The sequence below is a fragment of the Podarcis muralis genome, chromosome 5, assembly GCF_964188315.1.
Source record: "Podarcis muralis chromosome 5, rPodMur119.hap1.1, whole genome shotgun sequence".
Classification (NCBI taxonomy): Eukaryota; Metazoa; Chordata; class Lepidosauria; order Squamata; family Lacertidae; genus Podarcis; species Podarcis muralis.
In genome coordinates, this window is record NC_135659.1 from 88,677,840 (window position 1) to 88,694,364 (window position 16,525).

The 16,525-nt window shown below is 40.5% G+C and overlaps 2 protein-coding genes across 6 annotated transcripts in view; one reads left to right on the forward strand and one right to left on the reverse strand.

The window, feature by feature from the left end:
- Positions 1-1,400: 1,400 nt before the first annotated feature.
- On the reverse strand, positions 1,401-12,987 carry LOC114599695 (androgen-induced gene 1 protein-like). Of its 2 annotated transcripts, none has more exons than XM_028735345.2 (6): positions 12,685-12,987; positions 11,707-11,850; positions 8,702-8,803; positions 6,803-6,918; positions 4,416-4,567; positions 1,401-3,548 (listed from the first exon to the last, which is right to left on the reverse strand). In XM_028735345.2, the coding sequence occupies exons 1-6, from the start codon at positions 12,850-12,852 to the stop codon at positions 3,523-3,525; spliced, it is 708 nt and encodes a 235-aa protein (XP_028591178.2). In that variant the 5' UTR covers positions 12,853-12,987; the 3' UTR covers positions 1,401-3,522. The 2 variants fall into 2 exon arrangements, with proteins under 2 accessions (XP_028591178.2, XP_028591177.2); XM_028735344.2 differs by having other exon boundaries at positions 12,682-12,987.
- Positions 12,988-13,055: 68 nt separating this feature from the next.
- The window catches only part of ZNF831 (zinc finger protein 831), a 45,504-nt gene continuing 42,034 nt past the window's right edge, over positions 13,056-16,525 (forward strand). For 3 of the 4 annotated variants that reach the window (XM_077929327.1, XM_077929328.1, XM_028735339.2), the window contains exon 1: positions 13,195-13,278. The gene's annotated coding sequence lies outside the window, so the exon portion shown is untranslated. Of the gene's footprint in view, positions 13,279-16,525 lie in introns of all 4 variants that reach the window. The other variant, XM_028735342.2, reaches the window with a different exon arrangement.

The following is a 16,525-nucleotide window of genomic DNA, read 5'->3' on the forward strand; positions in this document are numbered from 1 at the left end:
AGCAACGCTGACACCAAACCCTACACATAGTAAGTAAAATAGAAACATCGCCACCCATCTTTCCCTCCCCTCCACCTCTTTCCCCCTTTTCTTCCCAATGTCTCAACAAATGAAACTGATTTGTAAAAATGTTACATAAATATATATATATAAGAGATATTGCACATACTTTTGTAAATCAAGAAAATCTTTAATAAAAGATGATGATAAAATGAACACTAACATTTGACTTTTAAAATATGAGTTCTTAATATAAGGTCAGAGTTTCTGACAGATAAGACATCACATCAAACAAAGCTTTGGTTATTATATATTAATTAGATGGAACTAAAAGTTCTTTCGGCCCTTTAGTCCAAATCTCAGGAGGCAGCAGGTTCAGCAGGAGTTCTGAAACATTTCAGATATGTTACCACAAAATAGAAGTTCTAGGAGTATTCAGCCTACTGCATGCTCTTAGTGATTTATAGGCTACATTTGGCTAGAAGATTTTTATTACCGCTGGGGAAAAACACAGCAAGATTTTACAACAAGAAATATAATCTGAAAGGCCTGGAAATGGTGCACCGTCAAACATAGAGGAGAATGCTGGCTATGCCTGTACGCTGCCCTGAATTAACAAGTTAAATCCACCACTGTAAGTAGGTCTTTAATTAGTTTGTTCCACCTGCTTTGTACATTCTGGACACTATGCTTGAAAACATTTAAAAACAATGTCCAAAAGATTTGTCATGCAAAGAAAGTAAGAAAAGCCTGCTGGATCAGGCCAATGGTGCATCTAGTCTAGTATCCTGTTCTCACAGTGGCGAGCCAGATGACTGTGGGAAACCCATAAGCAGGACTCAGATACAAGAGCACTCTCCCTCCTGTGGCTTTCAGCAATGGCTATTAAGAACACTACTTCCAACCGCGAAGAGCACAGCCACAATGCCTAGCAGCCACTGACAGACCTTTCCTCCTACACGACTCAGCATATTCACATCCAAGGTTTTAGTTCACAAGACCTGAGATGAAAGGGATATTTGTTGAAATTAAATATTCAAAAGTCTCATTCTGTATTAGTTCTAAGGGAAAGGTTGCCTAGCTTTCATCAAAAAGAAAAGACTTGATTTATCCAACTGGATTTTGTTACATGCCACAACCCTGACAGCCATAATTATTTAAAGAGAGGTAAATTGCATCCTTAGTCCTATACAGATTTGTGATTGATTAAGACTGACACATTTATGGGAACGTTTAGGATTGTATTTTTGGAACATTTAGGATTGTAGTTCACATTCACCAAGATTATTTATGCGAATTTGTATTTGGGTCTTGCTCACAGGCTCAGGGAAAGGAACAGAACATGTCAAAACTTATTAAACTGCAACACATATAAAGACCCACGCACCTTCATTAAGTATAGAGCTGTATTTATTTTAACCTTTTAACTAAGGGCTTGTCCACATTGGACTCTACTGTATGGTTACCAGATTTTTTTTCAAGGAATCAGGGGATACTTTTTAAATTTCATGCTTTATTATTTTAGGAAAGGGTTGCCAAGAGTTCTTCACCTTTTTTAGGGGGGGGGAACCCCAAAGTTGTCAGGCGTGCACCTTGATACAAGGCAGGCGGAGAAGCCCATCTACAAACACGCAAACGCCCCCAAAAAAGAGGTGGTGCTGGGGAGAGAGAGTGAGTAAAGAAAGGGACTCACTGGGCTTGGGAAAACACGCATTAAAACACACACACAAGGCTCCGTCTCTCTCTGTCTTGCAACGCAGCACAGCTCTTTTCTAGGCTTATCCTGTTCTTCACCGCCTCACCCAACTCAGGTGCGCAGAGCCCGCAGCAGAAGAGCACCGCTGGCTCTTCTGCTGCGGGTGGCTCCACGCAATTTCAGGGCGAGCATTGATCAAGGAAGTGAGCTAGAAGGAAGCTCTCTGGCTCGTGCCTTGGTTTAAATAGCCTTCCCCCCAGCCAGTGGATTGGCTGGCTGGAACTTTAACGTGGCTGGGACCTCCAGTGCTGCTCACTGCCATGGCACCCACCATGTTGCCTCGCCGGAAGTCCCCAGGCATAAATCAGGGGACATTAATTAAAATCCGGGGACATTCTGGGGACAGACTTTGTCCGGGGACAGATTGGTGAATCTGGGGACTGTCCCCGGGAACCGGGGACATCTGGTAACCATAGTCTACTGTGTGTTTGCAGCTGTATGCGTTCCAATTTAATTTGCACAGTCCACAGTCAAACAACACAAATCTCAATGCTTTCCCCCTGTAAAAGTGGGTTTACCCAATATGGGGATAATGCAATAGTGGGAAATCAGACTCCACACTGGTGAACTAGATGTCGCAGATGATTTGTTTCAGTGTTTTGAGGTGACTGGATCAATTGCCACTTTCTACTACAGTGGTACCTCGGGTTAAGAACTTAATTCATTCTGGAGGTCTGTTCTTAACCTGAAACTGTTCTTAACCTGAAGCACCACTTTAGCTAATGGGGCCTCCCGCTGCCTCCTCAGCATGATTTCTGTTCTCATTCTGAAGCAAAGTTCTTAATCTGAGGTACTATATCTGGGTTAGCGGAGTCTGTAACCTGAAGCGTATGTAACTCGAGGTACCACTGTACTTCCCTTTCTATGCCCACTACTTTCTCCCCCCTACCCTTATTCTCATAACTATTTCTTGTTATGTATTGAAGTTCTTGCCCTGGCCACCAGGTGTATCGTGTATATAGTTTTCACTCAGGTCCACATCAGTTACTTTAGGCAGGAAACCCTGGGTGGTTGTTGTTACAATGTTGACAGCCGGCTGCCTATAAAAGCAGGCCGGCTGAGCTGTTTGCTGTTCAGTTCTGTTCTGGCCTGTGAATAAACAAGAGCTGTTTGAAGAATCGCTGTGTCGTCTGATATGTTCACCCACAACTTAACATTTCTGGTACACTCTTGCTTTCATTTTTCCTCCAGTATGCTATTAAGGGTGCACCAAGAGCTTCTATATATTTCTTTTGATCTCCTAGAGTTGTAAATAACCAGAAAATTGCACAAGAACATTTACAATTGCCTGACTGTGTACACTTCTTGGGTGGGTATTTAAAATACATACATACATACATACAACAACACGTGCAACTATCTGTGCATATGCTCTGTCTGTACTTAACTGGCCTATCAAAATCAATCAATTACAAGATAGGGAAAAACACAAAAGCACAAGATAGGGAAAAACCTACTGCCTTAAGGTACCAGGTATAATGCACGTATTAAATATGTATGTAATTCACTTATATATATACCCAATTTTCCTATACAAAAATTAGTAATTTTGTTTAAAGCACTGCACTGTTAATCTGATTTGGTACATTTCCCCACTTTCTATTTTGATAGCACTATATATTACGTGTCTGAGAAAAAGCCATTTTCAGTATACTTGATCTTTAAGAAGAGGTTGTTACGAATGCTTTTATCTTGATTAAAGTTTCACTCTGTTCCATCAGTGAGCTTGCACTTTTAATGACCTTATACTTTTCCCAGGTTCTTCTCTATGTGCATTTCCTTTTACGTTTTGCTGGAAGGGAAAGAAAAGAACACTAAACTTTAGAATATTTTCCTACATATGGGAATGTAGAGCCCTCCCACAAATGCTCCCCTGGAGAAGTGCTCCGTGTTTCCAGACCTGGAACTCACTTCCTTTAACATGAATTTAGGGAACCATTTCTTAATTTTTGTACCATATATTTGTATGGTGATAGTGCTGATGTTGTGACCCAACTCAGGCTAAGACCAGGCAGTGTGTCCTGACCCACTAACTGACAACCTATGCTTTTCTGGGTTCTCTGCTTCCCCCACTTGTAACTGCTGATGCTGTGATATTCATGTTAATGTGAGTTCCAGCTGGACCTCACATGCAGCTATGTAGTGACATACTTTTCTCCAAGTCCTCAGTGCACTGAGTATTTCAGATGACTGTGGAAGTGGCTTGTGTGCCGGGCTTCTAGATAACTATGTGTACTGTGGGAGCACCTCATGACGTCTGAAATGGTCAAGCTGTTGCAAAGCATTTAGTACAGTGGCAGAGTGGTTGGCCAAGAATCTTTGGGGTGAAAGGGAAGGCTCAGCAAAATGCCTGTGGGAATCCCTTCAGTGCACAGAAGTGCACCCAGAAGGTACTGTATTTATCACTATAGTCTTCTTACAAGTGAAACAGAACTTGCTTCTGACTGAACACATTCATAGCTCAGTCTTAGACAAGTCATCTCAAAAGTTCATTGAATACATTGAAACTACTCCCAGGTTAAGGGTCTTTATGACTTCAGCCTTTCTTGGGGAACCAACTTAAATGACTCTTCTCCTCACTTATGCATTGAATATTGGGAAAGTCCATTCCTTGTGCCAGCTACAGCACTGAAAATACAAACAAAAAAATCCTACTTACCCCACAAGCGTTTTGTTAGTTGCTCCCCAACGAAGTAGAAGATTACCATTATAAGAAAAGATATGGAGATAAATATTGCTCGTCCTAATGGACTGAGCACTCCTAAAACTGGATATGCCCAAATCCCACTTGCATGGTTTACCCACATTATCCTAGAAACAAGGGGAGACAGAGTCACAAATAGCCATAAATTTTATAGGTAGATAGTTGATTTCTGAAGTTGCATGGAAAAACTATTCTATATTTGCTGATAATTACAAATATAAAACTGTAAGTGCATAAATTTTCATTTCCTTAAAAATATAGAAGTACAATTCATACTTGAAAGCAATATTGATTTAAATGGAGGACCATATGACCTATGAGTATTTTACTTTTGCTAGATCATCTCCGTTTACTTTTGCTAGATCATCTCATTTCCCAAAACAACTAATTTTTCTTCATCAAAAAATAAAGATTATTCAACAGAAATTTCTGAGTGAAATGGGGCTTGGTAAGTATTTGTGAAGACTTTTTAGCATCTAGAAGAGGTATAAAGCATGTGAAATCCAATGTAATGCTTCCCACCATGTATAGTTGGTTTATAATTAATGCTTGACATGGTTAAAAATGGGTTTGCAGGTTGGATTGAGGTAGCTATGGCTATAATCTCTATCAGCATACCAGCCACAGAACCATAAAAACACCAGACAGCAACAAGTACTGTATTTTTCGCTCCATAAGACACACCTTTTCCCTCCTAAAAAGTAAGGGAAAATGTGTGTGCATCTTATGGAGCAAATGCAGGGGGAGGCAGGCAGGAAAAGCCCCCAAGAGCCGCACACAAGCTCCATGCAGCTCCTGCGGGCTTTTCCCAGGAGGGAGAAGGGACTGATGCGGCCAGTCAGTCCCTTCTCCCTCCTCGTAGAAAATGGATAGCGCTCGCTGCCTTGGCTTCCTCTTTAGCCTTGCGCAGCCTCTACCGGCTGGAGAGGCTGTGCAAGGCTAAAGAGGAAGCCAAGGCAGCGAGCGGGATCCATCCAATTTTTCCCCCCTTGATTTCCCCCTCTAAAAACTAGGTGCGTATTGTGGTCCGGTACGTCCTATAGAGTGAAAATACGGTATATAGCTTCCTCTTCAGAGCTCCAGCAACTGCATGCTAAGGAAGCTAATGTAATGGGCACTGAAGGGCAGCTTTATTGAGCCCTCAAGCTTCTATTCTTAGGAACCTAAAGGAATGATATGCAGTTTCTGAACTGTGTATTTACACCAGCTACATGTGGCATCTGTTGTCAAAATTTAAGACTAAAAAAGCTATTTGCCTGTGCGCTGCTCATGATAAATTAATTTACCTAGTCAAAAATACTAACTAAATGGCTGCACTAGAATTAATCTGTGCCTGCTACCACAGAAATGGTATTTTAAGGTCTTGCATAAATGGATCAAAGTAATGATAATAGGACTATGCTTATGGTAATTAAAGAAATGGTAATGGAGCAATAGGCATTAGCAGTGTAATATTTACTTGCAATATTTTATGGCTGCATAAACATTTCAACGAATTACAGAAAATTAGTTCAAAGAAGCCCAAAATTGTTAGAAATGTAATACAGTGGAACCTCGGTTTTCAAATGTAATCTGTTCCAGAAGACCGTTCGACTTCCAAAATGTTCTAAAACTGAAAGCAGAAGCCTCAAAACAATAGGGAAACTCAAAATGGCATGTTCGACTTCCGAAAATTGTTTGAAAACCAAAGCAGTTACTTCTGGGTTTTTGGCATTCGAAAGCCAAAATGTTCGACTTCCAAGACGCTCGAAAACAGAGGTTTCACTGTATAATTACACTGCATCAATTACAAATTCTTTTAGGCTATTTTGAAAATGATGTGTGATCAGATCATCATAATTTATTGAGAAATTTGATAACAGCAAAAATGTTAATAGCTGCTAAATGGCACATTCATAAAATATCAACGAAACAAGAGTTGCTTAATAAGATACCAACACTGCCATAACCTTTAAACTTGTTAAAATTGTATGTTTAAGAGAAAGGAGACGAAACCAATAACAATTTGGTCTAATCTTTTTAATTATATGAAACAAATAGAATATTGAATATAAGCATTTTCATATAGTTTTATACTAGATGAGTTTATCAGACAATTTATGATAAAATGATGTTGTACGTTTAAAGTATCTTGAGATCAACATGATAAATATATTAAAATAGTTATTTTAAAGAAGCCATTAAACATACGGATTCCAATAGGCAGCATGCACAATATGCTTCATATGCTTTTTAAAATTTATTTTAAAAAAGATTTGCTAATATAAAAGGAACAATCCAACTAAAATGATTAAAAATGCTTTATATTTGAAGTGTGTTTGAAAAAGATACTTGATACCTACCATGAGAGGTATACAACTGCAAAGGCGCAAAGTCCCAAAATTCCTCTACATCTACGGGGATACTTATGATCACAAATGAACAATTCTATGAAAAGCAGTGGGAGGATGGTGGTATGCTAAAAAATAAAACACAAACACACACAAATATAAGTGCTGGAAACATATGGCAAATCAAAACAAAGTTTTATTGTTTGTTGTATTGTTTTCAGTAGTTGTATTAAATTACAGTTTTTTGAACTTCTGTTCCATGTTTTATTCCAAGTACATATTTTTATAGTCTAGCTTAGCGGTTCTCAAATTTACTACCCGTAGGGCCCACTTAGGATGGTTGGAAATGACTGAGGTCCACTGTCATATGCAGGGGTAGCAGCAGTTACAAAATAGTAGCAGATGAGAGCATTTTCAAGCAGCTGGCAATTACTAGCATCATTTTCTATGGCTGTCTGATCCATCTTGGGAAATTATTAATTCTTTGCCACAGTGGTTTCCTCCCTGACACAAGCAGTTCCTTAGCTCAGTTTCCTCAAGCTAAGTCTTCTTCTTTGGCAATCACTCGTAATATCACACCCTGAGTGAGGACAAAATTTGGTCCCCCCCCCAACTTTGAATAGGTACCTGTGTAAATATGGGTTAGACCTTATTATTAGTCCCCTCAGCTCAGTAGGGGAAGGATCTGCACTGCCCTAAATCCGCTGCTGTCATGACCTGCTACACCTATTATTCTGCTGTCTCTTTCAAAAACCCAGGAGTTCTGTTGGGGTGACTGGTTGTCAACCACATACATGTGTGTTTTTGCTTTCAGAGCCTATTCTAGCCCTGAGAATGTCCAAAGGAGGTTTTGTTGTTTAGAGTTAGCATATAAAATAACACTTTCCCACACTGTAGTTCAATTTTGCTTTGACTGGTGGAGTGGGTGGGGGTAGTGATCCCTCCACCACTCTCTTTTCATGCAGGCTCTGGGGAATGTCAGGGAATAGTCTCAGCTTGCACAAGTGAGACAAGGGCTGTCATGGTATAAAAGGTAAAAGGTAAAGGACTCCTAGACAGATAAGTCCAGTCAAAGGCGATGATGAGGTTGCGGTGCTCATCTCGCTTTCAGGCCGAGGGAGCCGGTGTTTGTCAGTAGACAGTTTTCCAGGTCATGTGGCCAGAATGAATAAACCGCTTCTGCTGCAACAGAACACCGTGATGGAAACCAGAGCACTTGGAAACACCGTTTACCTTTCTGCCACAGCAGTACCTATTTATCTATTTGCACTGGCGTGCTTTCAAACTGCTAGGTTGGCAGGAGCTGGGACAGACCAACGGAAGCTCACTCTGTTGCGGCGATTCGAACCACCGACCTTCTGATTGGCAAGTCCAAGAGGCTCAGTGGCTATATGAAGCAGCTAGCAGCGGAGGAAGGGTGAGTGGATGATGTTGTCTGTTTATAGTGGGAATAAGGAGCTATACATCTTAAATGGGGCTATCTGAATGATGTGCTACGTGCCCTCTCCTTCCTTCCCTTTGCTGTAGAGTCCAAATAATGTATGAGAGATATGTTTGCATAGTGGTATAAGGGGATTCAAATTCCTGTGTGCAGAGATTCCACAGGATTCAGTGGCAGCATTCTTGCTGTGTACCCCACAGTAGTTTGGACATAACAGGGTGGTCCATTTAATTTAATCCTAGAAGCATGTACTTCTGATCTCATCTTTGGCATGCTCCAGAAGAGGAAATGGGAACACATGACCCAAAGGTTCACTGCAGCTTATGCACACAATGTTAAATAATCATTTCACCTATTACATTTGAACTGACCCTTATACCTAAGTTCTGCAAAATATTATGATCAGATAAACAATAAATGAACTGAACACAGCAAAAGAGATACCTGAAAAACAAATGGTGTACACTTACCATAGTATGATTAAGCCAAATTGGATTAACGTCATCCAGCTGTAAAGGATACACTAGTTCTCTGTCATATAAGTAAAGGCTCCAGAAAGCAACAGGTACAAACTGTCATTAAAACATTTGACAATTAACACTTGTATCCTCAGACAAATAGTAACAATAGACAGTTAATGTTTTTCCAAATCAAAGTATTTGTTAACCTTTCTTCTTACCGCAGCTCGCTTTTTCCAGTGAATAAAACCTGACCATTGTGAAGTTTTATTTTATTTCTCCAGATAAAAATAATAAAAAACCTTAGCATCAAACACTCTGTATTAAGGTTCAAGCTTTCTTGTTTTGCAAATAAATAGCTGTAAGGAAACCTAAGTAGTGAGTTTAAGTGTTTGTCCACATTTGAGCACCATTTAGCCATGAATCCCTTTCCCTCTCACCCCATTTGAATTAGACTGGAGTAGTCCACATCGAAACGTATTTGCATTTGTATATGAGGTACAGCTTCAGACTTTCCCCTTCATACCAGCAGGTGCTCCCTCCTGTGTTTGTCACCTTCTAATTTGTTTATTATGTTATGCCAATTAAGTACTGAAAGGGCCTGTAGGCAGTTAGCTTGGTGTGAACTTTTAAGTTTTTCCCAACCAGGAAGTGGGGGCGGGGGGGGGGGCGGGGAGGGGAGGGGAGCAAGCAGCACAGTCATAACTGTAAATTCTCAAAGCACACTTATCAGATAGCTGTACAATATCTGGTGCAGAATGTTTAATGTACAGTTTTCTGGTTTTGTGCAAATCTTGAGGGAGCAAAAGAAAATATACACACACAGATAAGGCTACAACCCTACATTCAGTAGCATACTGGAAATAGTTGTGAGCACAGCTAGAAAAGAAATTAAAATACAGTCAACAATCTTCAGTAGACAAAATATTGAAATTCCATATAAGGAAATGCTTGCTTTTTTGTTTGTAGCAGCGCATTTGCTAGTTGTGCAATCATGCTGGAAGGACTCATTATCTATTGTTACCTATCATTAGAAGCATAGATAATTATATTGACTAGTCAGAAAAACTACTGTATTTTTTGCTCTATAAGACGCACTAGACCATAAGACGCACCTAATTTTTGGAGGAGGAAAACAAGAAAAAAAATATTCTGAATCTCAGAAGCCAGAACAGCAAGAGGGATCACTGCGCAACGAAAGCAGCAATCCCTCTTGCTGTTCTGGCTTCTGGGATAGCTGCACAGCCTGCATTCACTCCATAAGACGCACACACATTTCCCCTTACTTTTTAGGAGGGAAAAAGTGAGTCTTATAGAGCAAAAAATACGGTAACTAGTCAAGTTCAGGCACAAGGACAACAACAATTTTTTTTTTAAGAAACTTGGTCTGATTTTATTGATTTTATTATTAACAGGATGAGAGGATGAACCCATCAAAGACTCAGAGAATTGTGAAAATATATGTTTCAATAATATATGAACAATAACAATTTAATAATATTCAGTAATATGAATGGCTGTCAAAGTTTTCATTAATGCATTATGGTGATGGAATTGATTGCTTTTACTGCCTGTTGTTCAAATTCTTAATAAATAAATAACATTTTGGAAGCAGTGGATGTGAAAAGGGGAGTAGCAGAAAGTGATGAATGATGCACCCACATTAAAACACAGAAACAAATTGTCTGTAACCCCAAGCAAAGCATCTTGAAGCCCAATTTCCCAATTTACTGGATTATCTCCTTAGCAGATAGACCTAAATTTATAGGGGGAACGTATCAAGATTGGTGTTGTCTGAGAGTAACATGTATGCTTTGCAAATTAAATGGGCAAACAGTTGCAAACAGAACAGTAAACTCATGTGGCCAAGCCCTTATACACACTTTTTCTCCCACACAGTCCTGCCAAAAATGTTCTCTGAAGTTGCCAGAGATGCCAATGCAGACTTTCATTGAAATGCAAATAGTTGCTTTGGACAGTCTATTCTTGTTGAAACCAGGTTTCCCTACTGCTTCTGTTTACCCAGTTTTTCTGCCCCAGGTGAAGCCTCCAGAGGGATGCTATTGAGGCTCCCAGCCTCAATGGTGAGGGGATACCAAACTGGGAACTAGATGCCTGGAGGGAGTCTTGAACCTACTAGCCTTTCTCCAGTGGCATCTATGAATGCTCGTGCTAGACTATCATTAACTATTCTATAGGTCTGTTAACTTCATTATTAAAAACGAACTATCTGGGCTCTTCTTCTCAAAACAAAGTTTCTCCTGATTTAAATGATAATTTGGTAGGTTTTAAGAATGGGATTTGTAAAGCCCCACACTCATCTTAGATTCAAACCATTTGGAGGGAATTCATCCCTTTTTAAATATACCAGGTGACAATCTACTCAGCATCCTTGGAATGCAGCAAGATAATTAAATGAAAACAACACAACAACAACAACAACAACAACAGTTACTTCTTGTACAGTGGTACCTCGCAAGACGAATGCCTCGCAAGACAAAAAACTCGCTAGACGAAAGGGTTTTTTGTTTTTTGAGCTGCTTCGCAAGACGATTTTCCCTATGGGCTTCCTTTGCAAGACGGAAACGTCTTGCAAGTTTGTTTCCTTTTTCTTAACACCGTTAATACAGTTGCGACTTGACTTCGAGGAGCAACTCATAGTGTGGTAGCCCTTTTTGAGGTTTTTAAAGACTTTGGTGATTTTTGAAGCTTTTCCAAAACTTTCCCGACACCGTGCTTCGCAAGACGAAAAAAATCGCAAGACGACAAAACCCGCGGAACGAATTAATTTCGTCTTGCAAGGCACCACTGTATTTTAAGAATGATCAATGCTGTTGGTTTCATTTAGACATGCCAGGCTCTTTGTGACAGTCTTTTAGAAATCTGGAGAACATCGCCCATCAGACCTAGCCAGCAGGGATAATGGAAGTAGTTCCAAACATCAGGATGCATCAGGTATGAGAAGCACTGTTCTATAGTACGCACATATTTCAATAATAGAAACAGTAGTTACTTACTAAGCCAATAGGAAACACATACGAAGAGAAGATGAAATCTCTGAGAGGCACCACCAGTGATGATACTCTTTTTTCTAATGAAGGCATGCACAGAGCTACAGTATCAGATATGACACATAACAGATACAGGATTGTCTGCAGAACCTATGAAATCACAAAGAAGCTATTAGAAATACGCATGGGGCTCAGTATGTATATTTTCTCCTTTTCTGGTTTAGTTTCTTAACAAGGGATGCACACACCATACATTTAAAGCACATTGCTTCTACCCACCCCCTCAAAAAAGAATCCTGGGAACTGTAGCTTACTCCTCACAGAGCTACAATTCCCAACACTCTTAGCAAACTACAGTTCCCAGAATTCATTGGCTGCGCTTTAAATGTTTATTAGGCGTACTCAGCCAAGGAAAATAATTTGAAGCATATTACTGGTTGGTGCAGAGTATCTATTATCTAAAGGCATTTATATTTCCCTCACCAACATTGTATCTTAACGTAAACAAGATTTTATGTATCTATTATCTAAAGGCCTTTATATTTCCCTCACCAACATTGTATCTTAACGTAAACAAGATTTTATGTGTTAAAGTTGCTCTGAGTCCTTTTTGCGGGGGGAAATCATCATTATCTATTTATTTATATCCGCCTTTTCCCCTGACAGGGACTCAACAAATAACAACAACAACAATAATAAACGGGGGCATGCGAGTCATAGCGTACTTAGGAGTAACTGATGCCAGTTAGGGTGATGTATAACTAATTATCACTTTTTGCTATAAAACTCACGGGGGGAAGGGGCACACAAAAGAAACTAAATTTACGTCAGCGGGTTCACCCGCCCTAACCTATTTCAACTCTCTTTCTCCCCCTCCCCCACCTTCCCGCCCTGCACGTGCGGCCAAGGAGCGCTCCGTCTGCGCACGCGCGGCGTCCTCCCGCTCTCCCCTCGTTCCCTTTTCGCAGCCGCCGCCACCACCACCTGGTTGAGGAAGGTCAGGTGCTTCCAGGAGCCCCCGTAGGTGACGTCCGGTTCCTTGCGGACCGACCTGGGAAACCCCGCGTTCTGGCTGACGGCGAAAACCGCCCAGAGGAAGCAGAGGAAATGTAGGAGCGCCGCGGCCCGCTGGCCCCGCAGCGGCACAGCCATTGTGGCTCAGCCAGCGCTGCGCCGGGCGAGGGGACTCGTATGGATTTGGTGGAGAAGCGGCGGCGGCTGCCCATCCGCCCGCGCTGGCTGGAATGGCGGGTCCGGGCCGCAGCCCCTCGAGGCCGAGGCGCCACCAACGGCTGCCGCTCGCGCCGACGGTGCCCACTGCGCAGGCGCTGCAGGAGGTCGTCGGCGCTCAGCCGCCCGCCGCCATCTTTTGGCGCCTTTCTGCCTCCACGGAGGGGAGCCTGACTGGCTCCTCGCGACGCCTCCTCACCTCACAGAGGGTGGACCGTACCATGTCAGCGACTGCTCTGTCTTTTTGCCTGTTTATGCTTGGGTGGGGTAGTGGTAACACAGTGAGGTGGTCAGGGCCGTCCCCCCCCTCCTTCGCCCCGTGTTTTCTTCGAGAAACCTTCATGGCAGGTAGGCAGTCAAAACACTTGATCCGTGGCAGAGGCAGACCTGGGTTTCCCGCCCTGACAGCGCTTCTCGGATCCTCACCCCCACCCCCAAATTGGAAATGGTCCTGACCTCGCCTGGATGCTGTGGGCGGGGCTTGAGCTGTGACGAGGGTGGGCGCGTCGTCATTTGGACCCTGTTTGACATCTGCAGGGAAGGATGGGTTGCTCACGCCAGAGGCTGCCAGTGCAAGGTACCTCTGCTGAAATCGCCTTTTAAATTTTTTTATTTTAAACACAGCTATTAAGTGTCCTGCTTTTTTCCACTTGGACCACGCTACCTCCTAAAGAGTTCTAGAATCTTTCGTCATAAGAAGTTTTAATAAAGTTTCTATACCAGTTTGATTGTAGAAAAAATATATCAAAGCTGTTTACAGAAAAAGATAGCAAAACAATAACATGACTCTAAAATTTTTACAACTGTAATTTTAAAACATACAGAAGGTTAAAACCACAATAAAATAGACTTGAGTTTTATCTTGGTGCAGTATATCTGCAGAAGACCCAGGGGGTATCTCATTGCTGAACATGCTTTCACCTGTCCTGTCCCCAGTACCAAAATTGGCAGCAGTTTCGAATCAAGTTTGAGATGCACATGGCTTTAAATACCACTTATCAACCGTAGATTTTTAAAAAGTGCTTTTGTAATCTGCATTTTTCCTCAGAAGTGGGATGGGCTTCATTTGTTTTCTTAACTATTCCATTTTGTATTTAGCATATAAACTGAATGTATTCACTTCCACAAGACTTATTTATAACACTTGTATCTTATCACTCTTAAGTATAACTGAAGGCAGTGTAGGATGATACACTAGGACGATCCTTCATCCAAGCATTGATTAGACCCACGGATTTAGGTGACTTGAAAAGGGAATTAGACAAATTCTTGAAGGATGACAGGCATTATCAATTAGCATTATTCCAAACCTCCAGTTATTAGTGCAATGACCTAAAGGATGAGCAGTTGCTGCCCGTGATAATCCTATGCTATTGAAGGTGGACAGGTGGGTTGCACTGCCTGCTGATTAAAATGAATGTGTTATGCTGGACAAGGCTTGTTCCAAGCCTTGGCTGAAATCTCATGATGGTTGGGAGCCTTTTCCAGTTTGTAAGAAAGAGACAGACACTGATTTCCTCAGTTGTCTTGTAAAGCAGCCCTAGCTATCCTGTCCCACAGTTTAGTATTAGATCCCACCTTTCAAAATAATGCCTAATAACTTGTCAACAATCTGTAAAAATAATGTTCATAGCAGTATAATTTCTGCTAAATAATGGCTTACATGTTAGGGGTTATAAGAACCAAAATAGCTAAAACACTCTTCACACTCAATCATTTTGATTTAAAACTAAAACAATTAGTTTTTAATTCAGTGGTGTAAGTGTCCAAGTATCTGTCTAATCTCAACCTCTGCATAAGTGATGTTTGCTGGAAATGGACTAACTTTGCAAAATAGCTGTTAACAGGTTCTGTTACTTTGATGCTGTTCTTCACATACAGTTATGATGTATTTAACTATGATCACAAACGTCTGGGTATATTTGTACTTTAAATAATTATCTGTTGTGTTTAAGTCAGAAAAAAGTGATGTGTACAATAATGCTGACTTCAGAACAATAGATATACAAGACTTGTCAGCATTCTTCACTAAAGGACCATCATTCAAAATTTTGAAAATATGGAAGAACTGAAAGTATGGGAAGGTGATGTGAACCATACAGTCGCTGTGGCTACCATGCTGCTTGGCTCTCTTGTTATATAGCTTTTTATAAGAAACAATATATAACTTGTAAAGAAGTAACGAAAGGTGGATTTGTTTTATTTGTCTAATTCAAATGATATTTGCACTACAGGGTATCATGAGCTTTAATTCAAACTTCTGGGGATAACTAGATTTTTACTTTATATTAAATCTTGAGTCTTGTTATTTAGCTACTAATTTTTCCTCTATCTGAACATTCTTGGTGTTAGGTTTTCATCTTTAAAAATATAATGGGCTTGTATCTATATGCAGGAGCTGCTAACATTCTGTGATGCACGTCAGTGTCCCGTGACTTCCAGATACATGTATTTTGTATGAAACTATCAAGCATTAATAATCTCTTGATAAGGCTTTTTTCCTTCTTCTCATGACCCGTGCCTTTTTCCAAATATTGTTACGGTATGCAGATTACCTAAGTGATTTCTTACTGATAAAAGAAATATGCCACATAACAACCGCACACTAGAGGGTGCTAAATAGCAATGCAGAATTGGTTTCCGTGGTGACAGACATAAACGTTTGTGAAATTAATGACAAAGTCAATCTTAACTAGTGTTCTTGTATAACTGACTATGTGCTGATGAGTAATCCATTGCATTTTTGTACATATTTATGGTGCGCTCTGACTGAACTTCCAGAAATGTTTATCTTTCTGAGATTTTTCATACTTTAACTATACCCAACTATTGCAAAGCTGATGGAATAATACCTGCCTTGAGCATTATGCATAATGTAATTCTCCTATTTAAAATTATTTTAAGATTTTACTAATGGAGTGAGTCAATTACCAATTTACACAAGTGTATTTCTGCTGCTGTCAATATAACAAATACACCAATGTAGCTGCCACTGAGTCTTACTAGACTTGTTAGTACTATGTTACCCAAATTTCTTACATTTAAGTTGATTTATGTTGTTGCATTCCCAACTCATATTAGCCCCAGCCAGCATAGCCAATGAGCAGAGATAATGAAAGTTTTAGTCAACCATATTGGTTACCCTTGCTGTGTAAGCCTGCTAAGGAAGCATCATAGCTCTAGGCAAACAGTGAACGGTTGGATAGAGGAGCTTGCAATTGGTGGCAGAGTAGTCTGGCTATTTGAATTGCTCCCATTTAGTTTGCAGTTTTTGTCTCGTGGTTTGGAGCAATGCACTCTATAGAAACACTCCAAATCACCCATATATAGTTTCAAATCGGGGAGTATTGTTGTTCGCTATGAAACAATAAATTGTGTGGAGCCCCCCTTTTTAGCTTACTCTTTAAAAAATAAAAACAAAGATTATGTCTTCTAGAACTATTATTCAAATCTGTTAGTTTATTTCTCATTTCCATATTTTCAGCTGTGAAGATGGGTAAATTTTTCAACATGTGCCTGTAATTTTGTCATTGTTGTAGATTCTGTCAGAGCTTCAAGCTTGGTGTTAAATCCCTGAAATAGCTTCTCCATAGGG

What these genes read in the sequence shown, in the direction of transcription:
- LOC114599695 (XM_028735344.2), bottom strand. Translation starts at nt 12,852, where the DNA reads ATGGCTGTGCCGCTGCGGGGCCAGCGGGCCGCGGCGCTCCTACATTTC. An exon ending in TTTGGCTTAATCATACTATG is followed by an intron (nt 6,919 to 8,701) that starts GTAAGTGTACAC and finishes TTTATTTTTTAG; the next exon opens with CATACCACCATCCTCCCACT. An exon ending in GCAGTTGTATACCTCTCATG is followed by an intron (nt 4,568 to 6,802) that starts GTAGGTATCAAG and finishes CCTTGTTTCTAG; the next exon opens with GATAATGTGGGTAAACCATG.